Source organism: Rhopalosiphum padi, chromosome 1 (assembly GCF_020882245.1).
Source record: "Rhopalosiphum padi isolate XX-2018 chromosome 1, ASM2088224v1, whole genome shotgun sequence".
Taxonomy (NCBI): domain Eukaryota; kingdom Metazoa; phylum Arthropoda; class Insecta; order Hemiptera; family Aphididae; genus Rhopalosiphum; species Rhopalosiphum padi.
Genome location: NC_083597.1, coordinates 84,591,571 through 84,619,507, shown reverse-complemented (window position 1 = coordinate 84,619,507; position 27,937 = coordinate 84,591,571). Strand labels below are relative to the sequence as shown.

Genomic DNA, 27,937 nt, shown 5'->3' with positions numbered 1-27,937 from the left:
GAGCGGTACTGTTCTTCTGTCGTTGCCTCGTCGGTTGTTGACGTAGTGTTGCGGTGGCGGGCGGGTGGGGGCGACGGAGCGGCGGCGTTTGAGGTGGCAGAGGAGGAGTCGGTGACGGTGATGGTGACGTCGGTGGTGGCGGTGCCAGTAGTAAGTAAAGTTGTATTATAGTCGTACGTGGTGTAGTTGGTCGTATCGCCGCCGTCACCCGCGACGCAAAAGCGGGACCCGCCATTGGCCGGCTGACGGCATTCCGACGGCCGGGCTCCCCACCACCATCCCCGGGTACTGGGAAATCTGGAACCGCTCTGCCACCGGCGCCGAGACAGCTCTCAATCCCAGTTGTCCGCGTCTCGACCGTACCGTTTCGCGTTACGGCCATATTTCTTTTGTTTTGTTTTGTTTTGTTTCGTTTATTATTTTTATCGAATTAATTTCACTGTTATTGTTGCCGTCATCGTCACCGTAGTCCTCATCGCCGCCGTTCTTCTACAATATTTTTTTATTAATTAATCGCACCGATTAGGCGTTTTTTGGAATATTCCACACAGCCCGTGTGAACCGCCGTCGTCGTCTCGGTTTAATAATATTATATCGTTATATTTGTCAACTGTTTCTCTCCGTTCACCCCGATGATTCGTCATTTCCCCGCTGAAATTTCGTCCACGTCAGGAATGAAAACATAATACCTGCCGTGCGTATGGTACGGAGTAGTATCGTATCGTTAAGGTAATAATCGTCGACGTCCGTGTGCGTTTCCTGTGCTCGTGTGCATAACTACTTTATGCCCGCGAACTTTGTTCCCGTGGAAAGCGATCGTCTGTACCGTTAGACTTCCGGAACGCCGTACAGGATCTCTTCGGTTCTACGCTGTTATGCCGCTGACGTTCTGCATCTGCACAGACGAGTCGCAATGTAAGTACACCAAATGTGTGCCGACGTTCGTCATATTTTATAATATGATATGCCTAAATACCTTCACATCGTCCCTATAGCTAACCTCCCTCGTCCATAAGTCCCTAGGAAGGTACCTATATGGGCTATATTTTTTCTCCGTTTGATTGTCCAAATGATGTTTTGGATTGATGAACTTACTTACATTAGGTACCTAATTGAACTTTTATGTACAATTTTAGAATTTGTCAAAATGAATAGCATGGATGAACATAACCGCATGATGCACCCAACCAGTGCGATGTTGCCACAACCTTATGGGATGTCGTCTGTCGATCCCAACCACGGGGCTCCCACGCCACCTGATCAAGACACTCGTAAACAAGATATTGGTGAAATTTTACAGCAAATTATGAACATTACTGATCAGTCTTTAGATGAAGCTCAAGCTAGGTAATTGAATTCTACTTATTCTATATATATTATGTATATATACACTTAAGAAGGGGCTATTCTCTTAAAATTACAGTTGTCAAATGTTTATCGTTAAAATTATTGGTACCTAATTAAATCAATTGTTTTCCCATTTTCTAATACTTTTCTAATCTACTAGCTATGCATTTATATATTAGCTTATTTTCCAATACATTTAATTAACTCCCTTCTTAATATATGAAAGTGTTTTTGTATTAAATTAGAAACATTGTCAGGGGCAGACTGGACCATTAGGAGCGGGAGATTTCCCTGTGAACTAGTATCTAATGTGGCTGTGGTCAGTGGTTGTAAAAAAATTAAATAAAAAAATAAAAATTTTCCGATAATATGTTTGTTTAAGATATTTTTTAATTATTATGATGTATGAAAAATATGCATTTGCTGAACTTAATAATTATGAAATTATTTACAATTTAGCTGTAATAAGTGAACATTTTAAAATACTTGTTTTAATTCAAAGATACTTATGAAGCTATTTATAATAAATGAGCTAAAAAGATCACAATTTGTCACATAAGTTATATGTTCAATATTAAGATATTAAGATTATTCAAAATATGGAGAATGTGAAAAGTGGTGAATTTTTATATACATTTTTTTTGTTTACAAACAATATATAGACGTGGCCATTCTAGATCTAAATTCTGATGATGTTTTAGTCCCAGTTTGTTCCTAAAAATGATTAGTAGGTCTTATCATTAATTTTATTCAACTTATTAGTTTGATTTATTTTTAAATTAATTCATCGATTTAACATAAAACAACTAAGTTCTTGACCAATTTTAAACACTTGCCTATTTTAGTAGTACAATTATAAATATCTTAATTATTTTAATTTTGTATAGGTAGTACCTATTTTGATTCTGGCTATCTTTCAGTAGGTAATAGTAATGATTAAAATCATGGATAAAATATCCATTACATTATTTATAAAATGTCAGAACCCATAATTTTCCTAGTACTTTATTTTCTAATTATAAGAATAACGTCGATGATACATTTTGTGAAAAATGCATGTAGATATGTTTACTGTTTCGAACAGTATTAATTTCAAATATAAATAACTAATACTTATTTAATTTTGATGAGTATATTTTGTATATTATTTAATAATTATAAAGATGGTTAAAAAAATTGTGGTTGTTAAATCAATTGCTGTAAGCTTCTATGCATTTAAAAAATTTTCTGTCAAATTTAATATTTTGATACATCACATTTATTCATAGTAAAAAATACTTGATCTATTGGTTATTTAAATAATGTATTTAAATATGTTTCTGATTATATATCTGATAACAGTTCCAATATTCTGTTTCTACTGACTAACTTATTTTCAATTATATAAAATTGAAATATATGGTCGTGGGATTTTATAATACTCATGAAAGATTGAACAACACATTGTTCAATATTGTAATAGAGGAGTTTAACAAATTTATATTATAATGTAATGTAATTAATTCCACTAGAATTATATATAAATTATATTATATTTTCTATGGATACAATTGTATTGTTCCAGTTGACCATTTTATTGACTGGAAGTTGACTAATTCTTAACTTTTAATTTATATTATTATTTTATAATTAAGTTATTAACAAAAACATTGATAAAATAAAAACTGTGTTAGGAAAATGACTTTTAAAAAACGAGAGAATAATACAAAGATGACAATAAATTATCATATTCAATAAAACAAATTTGTGCATAGTTATACTCTGTTTAGTGTGCATTTTTGTGCCCGACCTAAATCTAGTTTGCGCGTCCCATGTAATACTCAACCATAGTGAAATTTGTCTCAATGGCATGGTGTAGTGTGGGGATGCGTAGAATTGGTGTCTTCTCTCACTGGATAGAGTATAGTATTCTTTTTTCTGTTTGTTATTGATAATTGTTATTGAACACTTTTCAATCTAAACTTATTGAGTTTAAATTAAACTTTAAAATGTATAATATATGATTGTATAGGTATTATTATATTTTTAGTACGGCATAAAAATTATATTAATAAATAATAATAAAAAATATAAGAATGATAAAACTATGAAATAACAGTTAATGAGATATTATGTAAGTAGCTTATAATTTAGTTCCAGTTTAATTGTCCTGTGTTTATGACCTTGTTTTAACTGACTGGAGAGGTTCAGATAATTTATTATGTTAGGCTCTTTTTAATTTTATTAATTGTATTTAAAATGTTTTCAATAATAGGTAATTTAATGTGATTTTTAATAATGGGAATTTAAAAGTCATTGTTAAGTGCCAGGTTTCTGATAAATCAAAATATATACGAATGCAGAACTAGTTAAAAACCAATATTATTATTAACATTAATTTAATATTTATTAATACATTTCATCACACTAAAATAATTTGTAAGATCATCTCATTATAATTTTATCTAGACTCAAATTCCAATTTACAAATTTGTTACATACAATTTTAAGAATACCTGAACCGGTTTCACATAAGAAAATAAGAAAAATAAAAATTTTCAAGATCTTAAATTTTTAGTTTTACTCAGAATCTAAAAAGTAGTAGTTTCTTTAATTACAACATTTTATTAAAGGTTAAAGAAAAAAAGTATAGTAATCGGTAATCATATAATAATATAAGATGGAAGTAAGGACTATCAATTAAGTTTCAAGAACGGTATTCGAATGACCTTATTTTTCATTTTCTTAGATAAATTTCAGATGCAGCTTGTGTTGGAAAATAGGGGTTGCCAGTTAATCATCAAAAACGTCATGTATTTCTATCGTTTTTGTCCTTAGTGTTATGTATGTAATAGAACTTGACTATATGTATATTTGTTCAATCAATACTATTATACTTATAGGATGTCTATTGCTTATTAGTACAATTTGGTTTAAAAATACAATTTAACTATTTTCTTTGGTTTGGTTTATTGTTATAAGAAAAATATTTTCTAAAGTTACTTTTTAAATAAAATAAAGTTATTAATTAATTAAATTAATTTTATTCTTAATTTCTTAAATTATTTGGAGATAAAACTTGTAAATAGACCTAGGGAAAAATATGTTTAACACTTAAGAAATTTAAAAGAGATCATTCCATTAAGCATTTAGAATTATCAAATAAATTTGATATATTATTTCTACAAATAATTTATTTTATTTTAATCAGACATAATTTTATTCAACTCAAGTGTTACCCACAATAACTTGTCCGATGTGTGCTTTTCCACTTATTTGCTTGTGATTTTTTTGAAATTTTACCAATGATTAATTTTTATAATTTTATTTATATGCATTGTATAATTGTCAAAATAAATATTTGAGAACTTCGATAATTGTTTTATACACCTTCGTAAAATTTTAAATTTAGATTCAGATTAAAATAGCATGTTATGTATAATTATTCTTTTATATATTATGTTATTTTAAATTATTTAATAATCTAAAAATTATTTAGAACCTAAAATTCTGTTGTTATGATTTATTGTTTTAACAATGACATTGTATTATTAGTTGCCCGAATTTTAGATTCCGAGTATCGCTTTTAAAGTCGTATTTTTTTTTTTTCAATCGAAGTATCTCTTATATTTTTTGAATAGTTACAATTTATTTTTCGTGGTATTATTTTTCTATTAGTTAATTGTTCAGTTTCTGTAAAAAATGGTCTTATTTCAGTTATGTAAAAAAAATGTACGACTGCAGTACCTCTGTTTACTACTAGTATAAAATTGATTAAAATTTTTTTCGTAAAACGTAAAACTAAACAAATGAAATGCAATATAAGCAACCCTTTATTTGTTTTTTTAATCTTTATCCAGTTCTCAAGTTTATTCTAAAATAAGCTTCAAATTCAATGATTTATATTATTATTTTTTATTGATCAAATTACAACTTGGGCATTGTAGAATATTAGGTTTTCAACATTTATTTGTTAAGTACATATTATTTTTAACTATGTTAAAATGTAAAACATAAAATTTGTGAATCTATTGATCATCTTTATTACTTGTACCATTGATTATAATAAGTATTTATAATTAATAATTGTACTACGAAGCAATGGATGATTTGAGGGAAAAGTTGAAGTGGCGTACGCGTGTATGGTGTATAAATTATACTAGATAGTAGGTACTCTGCCATATTATAAAATAAACGTATATGGAATATGGATACGATAAAATACAGGTATTTCTAAAAATACCTATTTATAAAACATTCTAAATATTAATAGTTGATGTACATAACAATATTATTCTTGGTATTATAAAATTATTTTTACTTTATATCATTATAATGTATAATATATTACATAAAATGACTTATTAATTAAAAATACCTAACTTATAAGTGATTATTTTAACTTTGTTGTGCATAATTGAATATTAAAATAAAATTGTTAAATGTGCCCAAGACCACCTGGGCAAATAACAATATATAATTATCAATTTTTCCCGAGATATCCATCACAGTTTAAAAGTTTTCCCCTCAAGTTAGAAAATCCAATGTTCTATGACCAAATATTTTTTCAATTTTATCTTTTCATACATCAACCCTTGTAAAACGAAAACAATTAAATACATTTAATAATGTACCTTATTTTGAAAATGAAGCATGCCAGTTTAATATACTGTTTTATTTGTTGTTAATTATTAATAAACCAAGAATAACTAAATAATATATGTCTCGTCAAACCAATATAATAGATGTACCTATAAATTTAATTTTTATTAAATAGTATTTTTGTTTTTTTTTGGAGGGGGTATGGTTAAGCCATTCTAGGCATTAGTGTTATACAACATACGGTTGTTATAAAAATTATTACATGCATTAATTTGGGTTTTATAGGTGCAAGGTCTTGGATAAATTACGGACAAATTGTATGGTGACATTTTCGGCTTGTCTGTCATCAAATAACTTTTTTTTGACAAGTTTATAAAAATTTGATTAGATTTGTTAAATTAATTTTTATATTTTAAAAGTAATTGAATAAATATTTGAATAGTTTTACACTAAGATAATATGGATTTATAATTTGTATTGATGTTCAAAATGCATGTGGCCATGTGGGTTTACTTTTTGTGGAGCAAAAGTTATTAATATAACATTATACCCCTTTTAATAGGAAATTGGACATGGATTTCAGACACGATAAAAGTTGCTTTAAATAGTAATAATATCCTTAATAATATGATGATGGCTGATGACATTTTGTTTTATGAGCTCGCTCAGTACAAGAAAAGTAGTTATAGGTTAACTAAAATAAAATGTAAGGAGTACCGAGTTATTCATTAGGATTATAATTTTCTTAGTATAATAAATAAATACTAATAATTTATTTTATACCCTTGTTAATTTTATAAATGTATGATCATATCATAAACATGTAGGTTTTGTTTAGTTTATTAAATAAAATACTACCTTGTGAAATCAGTCGATTTATTAATTCATACTTGATAGATACTTGATTCAATAATAATTATTTGAGAGTCTTTAGATCTTAGATACTAATTTTGTTGTGTAGAAGTTTTTCTAATATGCGTGATTTGTGCTGTGCTAAATATTCAAATTTAACTGAACTTTCATTGGATGGAATTTTATACACGGCAAACACGTTAACATTATTTATAAGAAAAATCAAAAAATTGTATAAATCGTGATTCAAAAATTAAATAAATTAAAAATATGTATATCATTTATATTTTCTCAGCTACCATTGATTTACAATTTACCTTCGTCCTACTCATTGGATATTTACCAGGAACATGTACCTTTATACTGACTTTATACTAGTAAAATTCGAGAAAAATCTTTCGACATACTACAATATTATGTTATTAGAAGATACGCTTTAAAATGTAACTTATTTCAAGTTATGAAATACATTTTGTATTAATACAAATAAAACTATAATATGCTACATTATGATAATTCGATTTAAGATATAAATATAATTTAATTCGTTAGGTTAATTATTTTATTACGTCCATTAAATTTTTATGACTTTCAATTCAATTTATAGATAAATATTTAATGATCTTATAATTTTATCTTAATAGTATTTTATAAAAGGTGTTCATTATTTTATGTTATTAATTATTATAGATTTCATCTAATACCTATTTAAACTTAATATACATTATTTTATCAAAAAATATAAGTTATAACTATATAAGTAGTATTGACAATTCTGTAAAAAATGGTAATTATTTGTTTTAAATTAAAATATCCCAGGATTATGATTAATTTAATTATTTGATTTATTTACATAGTTTGTTACCCTTGATACCTAATTAGTCCAAGTATTTAATAACAACTAATGTTTAATACAGGTATGTTAAGTTTGTTCGATAAAATATTATGTACCTGAGGCCTGAGCTCATAATATAAAAATTAAATAAATTTTATTCTACTTGATAAATTACTTTAAAAAGAAATATTAAGCTCGAAAATAATTTTTACCATCACTATTCATTCTATTAATTGCAATTTTGTTTATTTAAAATAACCAGAATAAAAATATAAACTAATGTATAAAAACTAATATTTAGTTATTTTAAAGAATCAAATTTTTATTTTTACAGAAAACACACATTAAATTGTCACCGAATGAAACCTTCTTTATTCAGCGTTTTATGCGAAATCAAGGAAAAAACTGGTAAGTAATTTTTATTTATTTAATTTTTTGATATAAACTAAATAATAAATATAAGCTAAAAAATGTATTTTTTTATTTATGATACTTTAGTCATTTAATTTTGAATGCTAGGTAGTATTAGTAGTAGTATTTCCATGTATTCATAAATGTAATTAATATAGTTTATAAAATATAAAGTAGGTTTTTGCTAAAATACTAAAACCAATATCAAAATACGTTGAAAATTGTATTTATTTTTTTCTGGTTTGATGGGCGTCCACCGCGCCTGGAATTACTGATGGTTCTCTCTCTCTCTTTGTATGTACACTTTAATTTATATAATTAAAATATTGATAATAAAGAACCATGACAGTTGATATTTATTTATTTTTTATTCCGTCTGATTTGTGCAGTAATTAAGTAGCATACCAAACACGTTTCGCAATTCCTACACTGTGACTGGTTGAAAACTATACAAATACCTATAATATTATAATACTATAATATTGAAATTAAATATAATATAATATAATACCTAATATAATTTTAATATTTTTTTACTTATCAGACAAGCATTCATCAATATTCAAAGCGTTTTAATTCTATAGTTTATAGTTTTATACAAAATGAAAATCTTTAAACTATTCCTCCATTATGGTTAGAATCTATGGTTCGTTAGAATTCTTAACTTAGTGTGATTTATTTCTTATCGTTGACTAATGACTTGCTATATAATATGGTTGCCTAAAAGGTGTTTCATAATAAATATACACTGTACTTTCATGTTTTAAACTGAGTAGAATTATCAAAAAATCGACTAATTCAAAAAAAAAATATTAAAAATAATAAATATATGCTTTAAATTAACTTTTCAGTCGAAGTATTGAAAATAGATTGTTATTGATTATTATTTTTTTTATATATACTAAGTTCATAAATCTACCATTATTGCGATCCTTTTTTTAATATTTATTTATAAAATATTAATATTGGACATTATCAGAGCAGACTCAAAAATGGATGATATTAAATAGAGGGTGTTTCTTCTAATCCCTAAATTTTTCAAAAAATATTTTCAGCGTTTTAAATTTTTGTATGTTTAATCTTTATTTGTAATGTTTAATAATTTATAAACTAATTTAACCATTGTTTTATTAAGAAATAGTCTTTCCGTAATATTTATGATATAATTGAATTGATCTATTTTTAAATTAAGTAGCTATTCCGAAATTTTAAATGAGTATAAATATATACTCTTATAATATCATAAATAACTAATAATACAATAATAATTAGTAAACAACTGATTAAGTTGAAAACTAAATAAATGCATTGCCTCAGAAATTTTTGCAGATACGTTTTTAAATTATATTTAGATTAAAATGTGCTTGTTAAACAATTAATGTTTATGTTGATAATAATTACTCATACGTAATATATAAACCATAAACTATAAAGTATTATACACTAGAATTAAAAATATATATTAAGTGTAACAATTTTAGTGGAGACTTTATGTAAATATTTAATCTTCAATTATTTCCAATTAAACCCAAATACATGTATATTACTCTCGACACCTAAGACCTAATATTTTATTAACATGACATAATATTTTGTTAGTAGGCGTAGTGAGTTTTTTCTAATAACATAATATATAATCAGAATTAAAAAATATTTTTATATATACGATAATCGTTTTTATAGCTAAGTTTATTTAGATATTATAATTCATTATTAGTAAATAATATTTGTAAAATACTTGAAATGGTTTTCTTTAATTTATATTAAACAATTACATAATACCCCGAGGTACCTATTAATAATAAGTATCAATTATGAATATAATTTATTCGCAAGTCTTAGTTATAAATAAGTTATAACTCCCATTTTAAAATGTAATTATTTAATTTGAACCATAAATATATAAAAAAAACTTCAAAATAAAAATAGTCCTATTTTATTATTAGTTTATTTACGCAGTTTAACATGGATATAAAAAATTGACGAATGTAATAATAATATGATAACAAAGAAATTAATTAATACATAATACATAAGATAGCTAAGTATGGGCAGGTACAAAAACAAAATATATTTTGGTTTTTTCATACTTAAATTGATTTTTTTAATAGATTATCTTAAGCTACCTATTCGCTATTGAAAATTAAATAATTAAAAAACTATAATAAGACCAATAGATTATCTACACGTTCTAGTTAATAGATTTAATATAATTAAAATATGTTATGTTATAATATGTACGTCATGTAACTTAATTTTGACACAATCTAATACAATGTTTAAATATTTTAACTATAAAGCCCCAAAGTTGGTTTGGTAAAACTTAAAAGTTAAATAAATTGTGGTTTTTTAATAATATTCTGTATATTCCATCTGTTTAAACTTCAAACAACTCTATATTATATTATACTGTAATAGGTATAAATTTATTGTTTTTTTTTGGAGGGGGAAATCATGTTTCCTATTGAAATAGATTCTTCATTGTTTGAATTGTTGGTCAGACTGACTACTCTGTCACAGCATGCGCATGTTCAGGATCGACTAGTGCTGCAATGGTTCCAAATATTTAACTGGTTATTATTATTGTATAATGCTTAATGTAAGTTTTCCTTGCCAGTATTATTTTTTGAAAGTGTTTGTTGAGTTTAAATAATAATTCATATAAAATCATAATTTGAATATGCAAATTAAACACATCTGATTAATATTAATACATGTAGTATAATTTTTATAATTATTTGTATGGCTCGATACGGATAATAATAATTGTTGAATCACTCACTTCAAATAATATTATAACGACTGTTGAGCATCCCTGGACCAGTAGGTATGAAATATTTTAGAACTGGTTTCTTTGTGCATATTAAACCTGCCGGTTTGCCTCACACTATGCTCATCCACTGCCGGGGCACCCCACGTATGTCTCGCCTAAGTATCTAAATGAAATCAAAAAATTTAACTTGACCAAACTCTTTAAAAAAAACACACCGATGATATATCTTGAAAATTTGTTTAATATTTACTGTGATGAACGACCTAACGAATATTGTAGTACCAAGCATCCTTTCTTTTTTAGGTTTAAACCAGATGGTAAATTGTAATAATTTCTTTGAAATGTTTTAATGTCTTATGCAATTTGGCTATTGAGACTATTGAGACTATTGAAATAAATTTAAATTGTTAAATATTGTATAATACATATATAGTATAAGACAAATATAAACCATTAAGTTTTAATTTTATTTTTAAAGTAATAGATAATAAAAATAATCGAACTGTAAATAAAATATTATATACTAATGTATTTATTATTTTTGTATTCTAACCGTTAGTCCAAAAGCATCAATACTTACATTCCGTTTCACTATTCCTTCTATTCTCTTTGTTGTAAGCCGCCTCTGTTAAAAAGAATAATATGATGGTTTCATGGTCATTAGTTCTAATTATCTGATTCATTAAAATAGTGAATCTTAAATCGTATTATTAATTATGTTTATCACGTTGGCATTGATTGAATACTGTATGTATGTCAGTTGCATTTAATTTATACACATAATATTATATATAAAATATTAATATATTGTTTATATGTTCAAAAACATTTCTAACTCAATATATCATTTATATTTTTTACGACATAAAATTACTATTAACCTAGCCATTTAAATGTACACGTATAACAATACTTTAATTTTACTTTAAATGCATAATATTATAATATTAAATTTAAAAACTATACAAATCTTAAAGTAAACAGTTATTTAATGTTTTTTTTTTGTCTAAAAGTATTTTATATTATTTGTATCTTTCGAAAAAGAATTATTTTTGAATAATGAGTTATTAAAAATAGTAATTGAACTCGAATTGAAAACAATGGTCTAGATTAACTTTTTACATATTTAAATCTACCGTTTTAACTTTTACTAATTATTTTATTTTTATGTACTCATATTAGACTTAAATTATTGTTCATTATATAATATAGGTGCATGTATATAAAGAAAGATCTCACTTGGTTCATAAAACGGTAGACCAAAAATCAGTTTCATGCATGATTTCTATGTAGAAAGTAGCGTATCGACACAATATGTTTTTATGAAGAAATATACAATTTGTCATGGCATCTCATACCTTCTTTCATTTTTCTCTTTATCACAATCATTTTTTCCGAGGTCAATGAATTTTGTAGTTTTATATTACCACATAAATGTATTATTTTTTTTTAAAAATGAAAAATGTTTTTATCAAACCAGAAAAATGCTTTGTTTGAAATCCTTTCTTATTACCAATTTATCGTTAGAATAAAAAAAATTCTATGTATAAATATATAACATTAATCAATGATATTTAATATCATAAATTAGCATATTTTAGCAGTTTTTTTTGTATTTGTGCATATTATATACGCGCGGGTTTGTGAGTAAAAGCAATATTGTAACGCATGGTGGTTTAAATTTGAACTTCGTCTGAGTGGCTCATGAATAATTCAATGACAGTATAGGACTAGCGGCAGTCATTCTAAGTGGGGATTCCAGGGTCCAGTCTGTCTACCTCCTCTCGTCCTTCCACCCTTCCCACATTTCATGCAAACGCAATAAGTTATTATGTCCAAGATAATCCCCTACATGCTGTGTACAACAAAGATAAAGGAAAACTTTTTAAAAAAACGATTTCTTACTAGTTAAAACTATTTTAATGTTATTGTTATCAACATTCAAAATCTTAAATAATATATATATATTGGAAAAAAATCGTGAATTAAAATTGAATCTCATTGCCGAAATATTCGTTTTAACTGAAATAGTAATGCAAGATAAAAGTTCAAACTATGTATTATGTTGGAAGTTTTAATTGTATCTTTAATTTATTAATTTCATACTAAAAAAACGTTTCCTCTATTCAAGTTTTCTAGTTCATTGTAGAAAATAATGTAATTTAGTTTAAAAATGTCCGCATCAGTATAATTATTATCTATTTATACATATCTATTTTTTTTAAACATTCAATTTGTATATTATAATACAAAATAATAGAAGTAGTGTTTTATTTTTAACTATTATTTACTTGTGTAGTAAAAGATACATTCTATATTATTAATGCTCTTCTAATATTGTATAGTTTAAAACGGTATTATATATTTTATAGTATTATTACTATATAGAATAATTTGATTTTCTTTCAAATATTTTAATTTCACTAGCTAATCGTATATTATAGACTATGGTTTTTAATTTTGAAAATTACTTTTTAACATGACTGTTATTTACTTAAACAATCTTTTTTTACTGGGTTTAACAATATTAGTACAGCTGGTCGAATTTCGATGCATACATAAATATTTTGTTCGTTTCAAAAATACGTTGTTACTATTAATTTCTTTAATATGATCATTATTAAAATATATACATTTGTTACAACCGTATTACACTCATTTATAACACAATATTTAAATATGTATTAATTTGGGTTATTTTTATCGTAAAAACAATAATTAAATGTTATAATAATATATTTTTCTAATATCTTATATAGTTCGAAGTCAAATAGAAAAATTGATAGTTTTATGATCAAGTTTATTAAAAAAACAACATACTATATTATTTATTATAAATAACAGTCTTGTTCACGAACAAAAATTCAAAATATTATATGATGGTTTCATGCGTATAGACTAAAGTGGTATAATATCCTCCACACGTTTCAGTAAAACTTAATATTCTTATCGAGAACGTAAAATGGTAGCTTTGGGATTTTATTGAAGAAATAATGTGCGCAGTTGTTGCAAAGGGTAGAAAGTATCCCGCATTGCGACAGACCGTATGATAACATGTGCGTATCCGTCAAAAATAATAATAACACCACATGCGGTTCCCCTATTTTCAGGGGTAATAATGTAATACGTTTGGTCTCTCGTAGAATATTGGAAACGTGTAAAACAATACAAGGAACGCGATTATGATACCACGGTGTGTATTTTTTCCCCTACAAATCTCGTCACGTATTGCATTTAATGTTTACGGAGCCCGATCGATGTGTTTCAGTTGTCAGACGTGTCCGTGCCTTGTTGACAATGGCTTGACATCTGTTCACGTTTGTCGACGTCGGCGTTTCCTATTTTACATGCGCGTCCAGACTTAAAAAATGAAATCCAAAATAAATAATAACCTGTATCGTACTCTTGAATCTAATGATAGTAAACAATAATCTTTTGGCAATAATTATGAGTTTATGACGATAATCGTTAAAAATGCTGTGCATATTGCATCCGTGTTTATAATTTTGTTAAATTGCATGTATTATAATATTTTTGTACGTATAATATTATTATTATTATTATACAATTTAAAGAATGACAGACTTTGGTATGTGTGGATGACTGAAGCAACGTCGTCGTCACGGCGGCGGCGATGGCAGCAACGGTGGTAATGGTTTGATGGTGTGGTGTGGTGCGGAGGGGATGGGGCGCGCTGGTCCTTGGAACAAATCAATACCTAACGGGAGGGAAACGGACGGACGGGAAAAAGGCGGCCTGGCAGCCGAGTGCCATTCCGCACCGGCTGATATTGTGTTGCACGCGTACATGTTTTTCTTCGTCTTCAATTCCAATTCGCGTTTTATACTGTTTTATATTATTGCACCGCCGCGTTTCCTCCTCGCTCTTTGGTCGCCCGGCCTTGACGCGAGCCCCTTGCGCGCCTTCAACTGTTTTATACAAATGTCTACTCTGACTGAAATATTTACTCTTAAAAAACAATTGTTTAATTAAAACTTAAAACATTCCAGCGAACTTTTTATATCGCCTCTTGCTACTCATACTGCTACCACTGCTTTACCAATCTTTCGCGAAACGCTTGGGGTGTTCGAAAAATCCTTCTTAATCTTTTCCGCGTATAAACTCTTGTATACTGTATACGTATATGATTACAGTTTTGCATTTTCAAAGCGTTTTAGTATTTATATGCATCTAAAAATTCTAAACAGTTTTGAATAATTATCATAATATCACGTGATAAGCCTGTTTGTAAGAAAATATAATTAATATAGTTCTTGTTTGATATTAGTCAGAATTATTTTTATTGTGAATATATACAAAAAAAAACATGTTTCCATAACGGAAGAAAATTTTTAAAAGTATAAAAGTTAATTTATTATTACATTTTCGAATAATAACAGCTATTTTTAATCAGTTGATTACGGATAAAGTTACAAAAATCATAAATAAAAAATTTTTTTGAAAATAATATTGTCGATGTAAAATGTACCTATACAATATTTTTTTTTTTAATGCTAGTTGCTACTAGGTAATTTACCATAGTGACTTTCAAGTCAAATCCCGTTCAACACATCGTTGACCTTAAAGATACTAAGTTATCGCCACAGATTCTTTAGATATCCCGCAGTTACACTGTTATTTCTCCCGCTGGGCTATGGTGAACTGTAATTTACTCAAAACGACTTGACACCTGAAACTTTATTACCTAACTATAGTTAAAAAAAAAATAAACTTAAATTACTTATTAATGTGAACCCAGTTAGTGACAACTGACTTAAATAATTCTTTAAATTTATAACAAAATTATTTAACTAGATTTTTTCCAAGTAATATATATTATAACTATATATTAAGATTCTTCACACATTGTTACATTGTTGAGTTTGAAAAAAATAATTATATATAATATTTTGACATGCGTAATTTTAAATTATATAAAACATTAAATAATTATTACTTGTTATATTATTTTTAAAAGTTATTATATTATTAAATTATTTAAATGAAAATATAAAGCAAAACTTCCGTATCAATATATTATCCCTACCGTTTATATTAAATTTAATCAGTAGAATTAGATACCATTATTTGTTGATAACTTAAAAAGTTTAATTTTAAAATAAAAACACGTTAGGTATAGCTTGATATTCGAAATGTTTTAAATTTGTTCAAATTATCGTGATGAGTGTGTACATTATAATATGTAATATATACAATTAATTCCAATACTTGAAGTGTGTTTGAAGTGGCCGATGAAAGATCTTTTCCACCTTTTGTGACGATTTATGATGTTATGGGGAGGTGATGCTGCTATTGTTTATTTTACTCATGCATGTGTGCGTGAAAAATTGTGATAAGTTGCGTGTACAAGTTATGAGATATGAGGGTTAACGTTTATGCGTGCGTGCGTGTGTGTGTGTGTGTGTGTGTGTGTGTGTGTGTGTGTGTGTGTGTGTGTATAATTTATGTGATCTGAACAAAAATGTGTTTTGGTGTGGAGGAACACATGTTTTCACCAGAAATAACTAGTTTATAAATAGTGACAGTTGTGAAGAGCTGTTGGCTCCGACCCTATTCATGTATGAATGTTCGATTTTATTAATTTATAAATATTGCATGTTAATTCGTAAACTTTTTGTAAAAAAAACAATTCAAAATGTTTTTTACTGTTTTTGGACAAAAATCAGCTTAATTATATAACTTATATAGAAATAAATACTAAATAATATTACTGTCTGTTTGGTTTTATTAATGTTCTTATATTTTACGCTTTGTGTACGACTTCATTATTCTTAATAGGGTGATTCCATGTTTTTTCTTATTTCCTTATGTGCAAAACCACTATTCATTCCCAGAAACTATAATATCACGCGACGATACGTTACTCCCACTCTTTTTTAGAGTTTTGAAATTTAATCTTTAAATGATTCTCAGATTGTTTTACTAATGTGAATATTATGAATAAATATAATGTATGAAAATGTAACAATTCTATATTATTTACACTAAATGATTTCTGTATCGTAAATTCGGCAATATAATGATAACAATGTAGGTATAATCAATAAAAAATTCGTTTTTTATTTCTTTAAGAATATAATACTCCACATTTTTGAGATTTTAATATTTATATTATAAAATACTTGATAAAATAATATCAACTTATTTTAAAATGATAACGCATGTATTTTTTATTTTCAATTTTTATTCATCAATATTGTATATTGTCTGATTTATGTCTTCATATTAATGTGTTCCAAATTTACAAAATTACGTGTAGATCCAGAGAGATGACTGAGATGAGTAATGTAATAATTTAGCTAATCAAAAATATTTCACTTGCTAGAGTCACTTGCTAAAATACATTCTTCAAACGCTCATATTCATGTGTTACATACGCTTAACATATTATGTCAAATCTACGTACCGGATTAATATTGGTTTTTTTCATACATTTATTTTAATATATGTTATATATTGGTACGTATTTACTATTTAACATATTTATTGGGTATATTATTTACGAGTGCGAGAAAAACTTAGTATAATAAACTGGTGTTGTGCCTAGTTCTTTTATTAGTCATACACAGTATTAGCGTATACAGTTCTATATCAATAATATTCCTTAATTTAAATTTACTTGAATCTAATCTAAGTTATTTATTTTTTATCTAAGTGTATTTTTACTTTTTTTTATTATTGTATGGTTTCTTGCATAACAATATATTGGTCTAAAGTAAATAACATAACGAATAATATTGAACGAGATAAACTTTGTTTTATTCAAAGATGCAAGGTAAATTCAGAACCCTTAATGTGCAACAGAGAACGCCTGCTTAATTTTTAATTATTCTTGCGCCAAGAGTAGCACTTTACTTCGTTCCGGTAGAACTTCCACAAAGTTTTTGAGCCTGTTTATAATAATTGCCTAAACGCACAAATTAAACAAAAAAAAAATCCATGACAAATTATATGAAATACAAAAAGGTATAATTATTAAAATTAAGAATAAGGTTATACATTTATAACTGTTGTAAATTAATAACTTTTTTTAATAATAAAAATGTACTTATATGTAGAGCGTAAAAATATTTATTTTCTTCTTTGTTATTTTTTGTATTTACAGAATATTTGCTGTATTTAAAATTACTATTTACCTACTTGATAAATTGATTCTAATTATAAATTAAAATTGAAGAATACTTAATATTTTATTTAATAATCATGCTACTACTAAAAGTAATAAATTTCAATAATATTTATCATTTTGTAAATTACATAATGAAATATTGTGTGTAGGCATCAGCACATTATATTTTATTCAATCGTTTTTTCATTGATTAACTTCTTATAAAATTTATTCGTTCGCATATTTATTTTAAAATAGTTTAATATTTATAGTTTTGATTATACTAACAATAGAGTTAATAAAATTAATTTATTAAGCATAATTCAATATTCAAATTAATATGAAAATTGAAAAAATTAAGTTACAGTAGTGTAATATTTTTATTACTTTCTATATAAAAAGTGATTTTGTAATCAAAATAATTTTTCGATGAGTAAACAATGGTTAAATACATTGAATTATTGTATAATTTAAATATAAATCTATGATCGAAGATCGAAGGAAAACGATTTATGTTATTAAAGTTATTAGAGTTGAATATTTTTGTAGTTCATTCATGGTGTATCATGCCATTCATTACTATACGTATAAGTTTAAATATTATATAAAATAACTATTCTACCTTAGATAATATAGTTTAACAATTATATTATGTTTAAGACTAAATTGAAGGTGACAATGGGTAGACGATCCCTAACCCATTCATTTTCACAAAATATTATATCAATGCGCACATTTAAAAGTGAGTTGAGGGGACTATGTATGTATATCGTGCGGAATCTAATGTATTTTTAATCCGAGTTTGATATGTCGATTGAATTCAAACAGTACCCATAAAATATTTATTTAATTTAAATAGCATAATATGAGTACTTAAGTTGTCGGATTTGTTTCAACTAAAACGTTGATTTTGAATATTATGTTACAAGCTTAAAGGAGTAGATTTATTCTTTATTTATATGTTATGTATTTATGAGGAAATATATTAATAATAAAAAATAAAATATTAATTATTATTATTAAAACTCTTTATGGTTCAACATATGGTTTTATATAAATAACTATTTATTATACGGTTTTGTTTTATTTATAGTATTAAGTTTAAGAAATACACAAGAAGAAGAACCACCAGATCCACAGTTGATGCGATTAGATAACATGTTAATTGCTGAAGGAGTGGCTGGTCCTGAAAAAGGAGGTGGTGCTGGAGCTGCAGCCAGTGCATCAGCCGCAGCTTCAGGCGGTCCCGGACAACCAGATAACGCCATCGAGCATTCCGACTACAGAGCAAAATTAGCTCAGATCAGACAAATTTACCACCAAGAACTGGAAAAATACGAACAGGTAATAAAATATAATATTTTTTAGCTATCGATAAATTTAAAACGATTTAAATTCAAAACTTTAATATTTTACTCAATGGGTACTATTGTAGCAGTATTATATATGAGTTTTTGCTCAGCTACAAATTGTAAAGTAGGTTTCGAGTGTTTTATCTTGGCGTTGACCATGTCATTGTAATGGATAATATATTACATTTGAATTTAAGAATAAATTATAATTACGAAAAGACGATTCTAAGTGGAGATGATGTACAAGTCTCTATTTCTATAAGGATACTTGATAATTTATTTGTATTTCTATTAGTAATAATGCAATATGATAGGTTGATCTAATTTTTGTCAAATAGGTACATCGCATATGTCATATATATTATAATAATATAAAATATATTATATTAGGTATTGTTACAAGTCAATACCGCGTAACATAACTGTGAATGTGTCTGTGGTATAGAAAATATTCAATATTAGACAAAATATTTTGAAAATTTTATTGTAAATAGAAAATAATATGCGTATAGCAATCCATATTTTTTGAATACCTATAATTAGTTTAAATATTTTGAAATTATAATGATTATAATAATTTAATTTAAAGAATATTATCACTATTTATTTTCTGTCTGAAGCCATTATCTGTGATGTTTCTACATGGACTATTTTAAGATGTTTCAATTTTCATGTAAATTAGACCCGTTTCACATAGGCACATATCATACTCACTATCGTCGGAACCAATTTGCTACCAGAAACTGTCCTCAATGTTGAAGTTTGAAGTATTTTTATTGCGCCAAAGGGTAATGACCGATACACAAAAAATCATTATTGTAACCTCTGCTCACAATCTTGAGTAAAAATTGTATGATCAAACGAAATATCATAGTAACAGACAAGTTAATAAATATTAATACATGGACTTCGAGTACCACATATTATATTATAAGTTTTCCAGTGTCAACATTGTTAGAAAGAGATACCTGTGCACATGATAAAACCTTAGAGTGTATTCTACTCGTCTTTTCTAAAAATGTTATCTTTTTTGTTAAACTTCTTTCATTATTAATAGGTATAGATGTATTAAATTATATTCCTTTTATTTCTGACAATAGCATCAAGAGAACTTTCAACTAATCAGTCCATATCGATTTCTTTAAAGTCTATAGCTAATGTGTATATAATTGTAGTGACTATTTTTTTCGATGTTATATATATTTGTCATGTCTATTTTATTATATGTATATATGGGCATGTGGGTATATTCATAAATATTAAATACTCATATATTAGTATTATTTCTTGCTAGTAAAAACTTGGTACACATTTACTTATTAAAAAAAAAAAATACGGTACCTGTTCAATTTAGTAAATCAAATTGTTTTTAATTTTTTTAACATATTTCATGATGTCTGTAAAAAACAACATAATTTAAATGAAAATTATTTCATAAATAATTAAAAAAAGGTGTAGGTACTTTGTATACTTTATTCATAATTATTTATTTAAATAAATTTAATAATCTATAGGTATACTTTGGGTACAATAAGTATTTGATCTTATTATTTACATTTAACACGAAATATGTGAAAAAAAGCCCCTAGATGTGCAACCTGAATGAATTATTGAGTTGCAAAATTGCATAATTTTCTTCGATTTAGTAAATCTCTAGGGTTAGGTATGGTTTAGATTGCCCAATACTAGGGAGTGTGTATCTACCAATATTTAAATTTTAAATAAATGTTATTCAAGATAATGGGTTTTAATTTGAAACTGTTAATGCCGTGTTAAATATTTTATATATTTCTCAGTCTACAATTTATTGTATTAAAAAAAAATTTAAATACAATTACTAATAATTCAATATTTTTAAAAGGTTAAAACACTGAAACTTGAGGTTTGTGATAGGTAAATACAACAATGTTTATATTATTTAATAAGTGTGCATATGGATGATTTTCTTAGTAAAATTGTTATGGATGTAATTAATTTCAAAGTTAATCTAAATCAATTGTATAAATTACAGTAATTTTAATTAACAAAAAAAAAATATTACTGAAGCATTCAATTATTTGAATTGTATGGATAACTCGTTGTAATTATTATGTAAGAACAGAGGCGACAGATATATCACGCGTGTTATTCCAGAAATTAATCGGCCTGACGACCAGATCTGCAAGCAAGGGATTTCAATTTTATATTATTGAATACAATGATGAGTCTTATAAATTAAATACCTATTTAAATAAGTTTCAGGTTCCATGTACTTATATATTTTTGTGCTTTCTCTTAAACATTTCGAAATCAAATTTAAATATTTATTTGTTGACCTCACAGGACAAATTGCATGAAAAATAATCTACGAGATGAATAATAATATGTTAATGGTTATAAAGTAGATATCCTTGAACCTGTGTTGTCTTGTGTTTAGTTTGACATTTAAAAACATTTATTTTAATATCGTGATATTCCACAAACGGCGTGTGATCAAACAAATACCGCAAAAAATGATTAATTATGTTTCTCGGATGGATATATTCATACAGATAGGTTATGGACATTTAGACGTACCTATAATAAATATAATCATGTGCTTAATGCCTTTAGGATAAGGCTTAAAATCTAGAATATGTTGAGATTAAGTTTTAAACTACGACCCAAATAATATTATTTATCAAATGTAATGATTATTATGTCATACGGCTTACATCAAAGTAACCGTTTATAATATATATTTAGACACAAACTCACGATATAACTACATTTTTAGGCTTGTAATGAATTTACTACCCATGTAATGAATCTCTTACGAGAACAATCAAGAACGCGGCCGATCACTCCAAAAGAGATCGAACGAATGGTGCAAATAATACATAAGAAATTTTCTTCCATACAAATGCAACTGAAACAAAGTACTTGTGAAGCGGTCATGATACTTAGATCTAGATTTTTGGATGCTAGGTTAGTGTTATAAAAGACATTGATGATATTATAAATCTATAAAATTATGTTTATTGTGTTATTTCTTTTTTTGTTTTTTATAGAAGAAAAAGACGTAATTTTAGTAAGCAGGCTTCCGAAATATTAAATGAGTACTTTTACTCGCATCTAAGCAATCCATATCCTTCCGAGGAGGCAAAAGAAGAGTTAGCAAGGAAGTGTAGCATTACAGTGTCACAAGTACATATTTTTTGAGTTATAAAAACCGTTCACGTTTTTGGATATAGTTATTAAAATATTTGTATTTAAAATGATACAGGTGTCCAATTGGTTCGGGAATAAAAGAATTCGATATAAAAAAAATATCGGTAAAGCTCAAGAAGAAGCAAACCTTTACGCTGCAAAGAAAGCTGCCGGTAAGTATTTATAATTTGCTTAAACAACATAACTACTTGAATGACACATCATTTCTAACTAAATTTTAATATGAATAATTGACAATAAATATATTATTTACTATGGATACAATAATAAATGGCATTAGAATATTCTCGTTGGTGGTATTTGACAGGGTCGAAATTTTATATTCACCGGAGATATTTTCACAGATTGTAGTCCTTATTGGTGTTTAAAACATAAAGAGAAAAACATGTAAATGGGGAAAGGGTGAAGTTTACTATAGGGATTTGGATAGCGATATATACACACTGGCGGTGTAAGCTCCAAATGGAAGTAATATATCACCGAGACCCTGGCTTTGAGCTTGACAGCCCGAATGGTTTTTCCTGGTTTCCTCATTGTCCCGTACTACACCCTCCATACAATGCGATTTATATCTATATATATATATTTTTTTTAAGTGAGCATGTGTGTTCGTTCTGTGCGCGTGCGCTCACCCGAGCGTGTTGTACACTGTTTCTTTTATAAAAAGGTGTGGTGTCACCTGCCAATGATTACACAGTCAGGTTCCACGCCATAAATTAATATTATGTAATATTCAAAATTGTAAATTAAATACGATAATGGATAAAGTATATTTTAATGATACAAATTGTTTAACCATAATTTATAATAAATAATATTCAATTAGTATTGTATACACTATACAGTGCCCAACTTAGAAAAATGGTTCCTTAAACCTCAAAAATGTTAAATACATCTTGTATTACCAACGGGCAGCTTTACCCCAAATATCTGTAATTCTGAAAACGGTTATTACGAACCAGCAATAATTTCACAATATACAAAATTAAAAATAATACGATTATTTAACAAAATATGTACTTTTAACTCTGTAAATTAACTTCCTATGTGATTTAAACAATTTTTTTAATTCTGTTAAAATTCCTATAGAAAATGTTTTAATTTAATTAATATTTAATGCCATAAACTAATAAACAAAAATAAAGATAGTTTTGAAATGGTTTTAAGATTCTAAAGCAAAATAACTGTGGTATTGTTGTGTAAAATACTCAAATGCGTTCTATTTAAGAAGATGACCCGTATATGATATCTCTGTCTTACTTATGCAGATGTAGCGTCCCCTTAAAAATAATTAGGAGTATACTTACCCATGAAAGGCAGAATCTGTATGGTAAATAGACTTACAGTTAGTTATTTGATTTGCATACGGTTGAAATAAATTGATAATTGAACGCGGATATTTTGTACGATGATAATAAACTGGGAAATATATTTTTAAATATGAGATTAGATTGTTCAAAACTTTAGATCAACCACGCAAAATTAATATTTGATGACATTTGAGAGTACAGTATTCATATTCTATAAACAAATTTAAAACCACAAAGTGGCCGCGGAAGTATTGAGAAAGCTGTTCCCGCGGCGTCATTGGTTAAAAGTTAAAACCTGGAAAAAAACCATAAAGTTAGATACAAAACAATATTTTAAATAAGGGTATGAGAGCCTTAGATGCACACTAAAAAAATAAAACAATAACTAATTAATAATTACTTGATACAATTGGCCTTACTTTTAACTTTTAACTTAAAAGTGTATATAATATATTATTATTTATTTATTATTTGCAGTACATTTTCCTAAACAATTAAAATTATTAAACAATTTTATATTCTTAGATTTTTAAATGTTTATCAAAGGATTAGTTAAAATGGAATAATTTTTATGATATTTCAAAAAGTTTTTATTTATTTATGATATGGTTTATTGATTAAGATATAAATATAATTTAATTTCCAATTGATCCACTTGATCCACAAATATTTAACAACAATTTAATTAATATTAATAAGAATAACAAGTAATCCTTTTGTTAATTTGACAGTCACTGTTGGACCAGTCATTGGTAGGATGCATGTAAAATAATAATATATAATTAGGATGATGGGGTTAAGTAATTAGTTAATTCTTCATCAAGCAATTGGAGAGTTTCAAAAATATTAAATATTTTCTATTAAAATATAAATTATCTATATCTAGTATTTATCCTATCGTAATGAATTAAAATTTAACACAAAAACTTGAAAACTGTCATAACAAGAAAGTTTATTTTCAAAAGTAGAAGCATAATGAAATACTTGTTATCCCAGTTAAATGTAAAATTATTGTACATTAATTAATATTAACTAATTATTTTTAATGGCTCTGGATTGAATAAAATATGATATATTATGCCAGTAATAATTTAATTTATTTAATTTATTTAATTTAATTTAGCACAGTAATATGGCATAAGGTTAAATGTAATATTTAAACCAATTTTTTATCCTTGATACTAATTATCTTACTAATATTAAAATAATTTACTTTTTGTAGGCGCTTCCCCTTATAGTATGGGTCCTGCTTCTCAAGGAACACCAACTCCTTTGTTATCTCCAGCTCCTGGTGGTGGTCCACAAGACAGCATGGGCTACAGTCTTAGTTTAAATGGTGCTGAGTATAGTTCCCCTATGTCAGGATCACAGGTTTGTGTGCGTTATATTGATTACATAAAAATTGCTCATAAATGTATCCATCTCATCAAAAAATGAATTTTACAGGCACAGTATTCTGATGGAAGTCTAGGATATGACCCAATGGGACACCAGGTGAGCGATTGCGAATAACAGGTTAATATAATTAGTTAGACCTTAAATGTATGTCAAAATACATACTAAGCTAATTGTTCTACAGGGTTAATTAAAAATAAAAAAAACTATTGATTTATAAATCTATATTGTATGATAATAATTTGTCTTATGAATTTAATTTAATGTTTGTTTTTTTTTATGTATATAACAGGCAATGCCTAAAAACTCTGGATCGCCATCTACAGGATGGAACTCAAGTCATGAATATCAAACACATGGCATGCATGACGACAGCGAAGACTCGTCAGATGACGTCGATATAAAACGCCCAAAATTGTCTTAAGCATTTTTGTTCTTTATAACTAAATTTGTTCATTTTTTACATATATATAAAAATGATTGCTTAACTTAATATTTTAGACATATGCAAGTGAGAATAATTGGCCTTCACACTTTGTGTATGTTCTAAAAAAAAAACACTCATCTCACTCTAACTAATTACTATTATGGATCTACTGTAATGACGAAAACGAAAGACTTAGGCCTTTGGTGTATGTGTGTATTTTAATCCCAGCACACATCACATATAAGGGAACGTATATGTATAAATAACGTTAGTCTAATATTTGAGATTACCATACTGAAATTCAGTAGAGACGGTTTTATTATGAAACTATTTTTTAGTATCTTATTATTATTATTATTATTATTATTATTATTAATTATTATTATTATTATCATCATTATTATTATTATGAATATTTTTATTGAATAATTAAATGATAATATTAACTTGAGCTTTTTGAACGTTTATCGTTCATCATGTAACTTTGGTATACGTATATTGTGCACATCACCAGATTATTAGTAATTTATATAGAAAAAATATGATAATAATATTATTGTTGATTATGTTTACTGACACATTTTTCTATTATCTGTGATCTCAAAGGAAAATCAACACATGCATCAAAATCGAGTACAATCATGTCCAGTGTTTTTCTCCTTTTTCACCAAGTATACGATATACACACGGTAATATTATTATTTTTCATGATATTTAAAAATTTACATTTTAAATATGAAACGAGTTTTGTTAATAATTGTTTAGTATTTATTGTATTGAACGAATAAGTAGCATATTTTTTAAGGCACCATGACTAGTAACCTTTAAATTTTTAATGCTTTTTTAAAAATTAAAATAAGAAACATATTACAGTTTAATGTATACGATATTTGTAAGGTAATTGTTGTCTGTGAAATTTGCATTTTTTTTTTGTCCATTTTTTCCTCTTTATTTTTATGCTATATTTGTATGCTTTATATTATTACTATTAATAATTAAAATATAATAATAAAAAAAAACTATTATTATAGTTCTATTCTCCCTCTCTTACTTTTTATGTACTATTATAAAATGTTTATAGTTAGTGACGAAAAAAATTGACACGGTGTGCCTATGAAATTGATAAAAAATAATAAAATTAATACCATTGAGTTATTAGAACACGAGTCTTACAATTTATTTTTTACATATGGAACGTATGTGTTATAATCTTATAGACTGTCGCCATTAATAATATAATTAAAAATTATTTAAGTTTTGTTATTCATTCATAGTAGTCCGCGTGAAAATATTGTGTATACCTTTATCATATTATTATAATTATATTTCATATGGAACAGTGTGTTGATTTCAGTATTGCTCGAAGACGTTATACTTATACATTATACATCATATTATAAATATATATATATATTTTTTTTTTTTTGTACGTCTTCTAAACTATACCACCTAGATATATTACTGTATTATTATTTTATATAAATTAGTATACTTGTAATTTTAAATGTAACTCTAAAGGTAAATTTTTGTATTATATCCAGTAGAATAGAATTTTGTTTTCAGACTCCTAATTAAGATGTGGTATTTATTTCTATTCATATTGTCGAGTCCTTTTATATGTAATGTATGCATATAGGTGTTTATTAAAATAGTCACTATACGTGAATAATATGTATATGAACGTGTGTGTAATAATCTGGATTTCTCATCTATTGCTACACACATTTAAAAGCCCCATAAATAATTGTTACTTATTAAATATTTTTTTTCGTCTATCGAAAACTATATTCTTTTATACTGTATAATATTATATTATGTTGTATAAACCAGTCATGTAAATCCATGTTGTCGATAAACTTTTATTCCTTTGTGCATAAATAGTATTAAAATGAAAATATTTTTCTTGCCGCATTAATATGTATGTCGACAAACAGAAAAAAAACATGTACGAGTTATACTTTCACAGACCGTATAATAAACGGGTTGTGTTGTACTCACATTTGTTCTTATCCTTATAAATTCTATAAATATATATACATATAATACTTTTGTATACGATTTAATATTTATGAAACTCAAACAATTAAGTATTTGTTCGTGGATTATATTAAGAATTTTTTTTTTTAATACATTAGATGCCTATTATATTATATATTATGTATAATTATTAATTAGGGGCCGTATTAGATAATAAATTATTATGAATAAATATTGTACAGTTTCTGAAGAAAACAAAATTATAACGCTTGTAATTTAGAAACAAAAAATAATTTGTTATGTATATTATTTCCTCATTGTATCCATATTCCATATAATATTTATTGCTTAAACAGTAA

The 27,937-nt window shown here is 26.2% G+C and overlaps 1 protein-coding gene across 4 annotated transcripts; it reads left to right on the top strand.

Moving 5' to 3' along the window:
* The first annotated feature begins 149 nt into the window (after positions 1–149).
* On the top strand, positions 150–27,871 carry LOC132921912 (homeobox protein extradenticle). Of its 4 annotated transcripts, none has more exons than XM_060985172.1 (10): positions 150–915; positions 1,137–1,347; positions 7,950–8,023; positions 19,022–19,272; positions 22,036–22,226; positions 22,310–22,445; positions 22,525–22,621; positions 25,002–25,156; positions 25,226–25,294; positions 25,467–25,600. In XM_060985172.1, the coding sequence occupies exons 2-9, from the start codon at positions 1,148–1,150 to the stop codon at positions 25,289–25,291; spliced, it is 1,170 nt and encodes a 389-aa protein (XP_060841155.1). In that variant the 5' UTR covers positions 150–915; positions 1,137–1,147; the 3' UTR covers positions 25,292–25,294; positions 25,467–25,600. The 4 variants fall into 4 exon arrangements, with proteins under 4 accessions (XP_060841155.1, XP_060841141.1, XP_060841165.1 ...); XM_060985158.1 differs by having other exon boundaries at positions 151–915; positions 25,226–25,273; positions 25,467–27,871; XM_060985182.1 differs by having other exon boundaries at positions 152–915; positions 25,002–25,150.
* Positions 27,872–27,937: the final 66 nt, after the last annotated feature.

Bases quoted from the DNA above. Each gene is read 5' to 3' on its own strand.
- LOC132921912 (XM_060985158.1), top strand. From the start codon at position 1,148: ATGAATAGCATGGATGAACATAACCGCATGATGCACCCAACCAGTGCG. The intron at 22,622-25,001 runs GTAAGTATTTAT...TACTTTTTGTAG, and splicing joins CGCTGCAAAGAAAGCTGCCG to GCGCTTCCCCTTATAGTATG. The intron at 25,157-25,225 runs GTGCGTTATATT...TGAATTTTACAG, and splicing joins TGTCAGGATCACAGGTTTGT to GCACAGTATTCTGATGGAAG.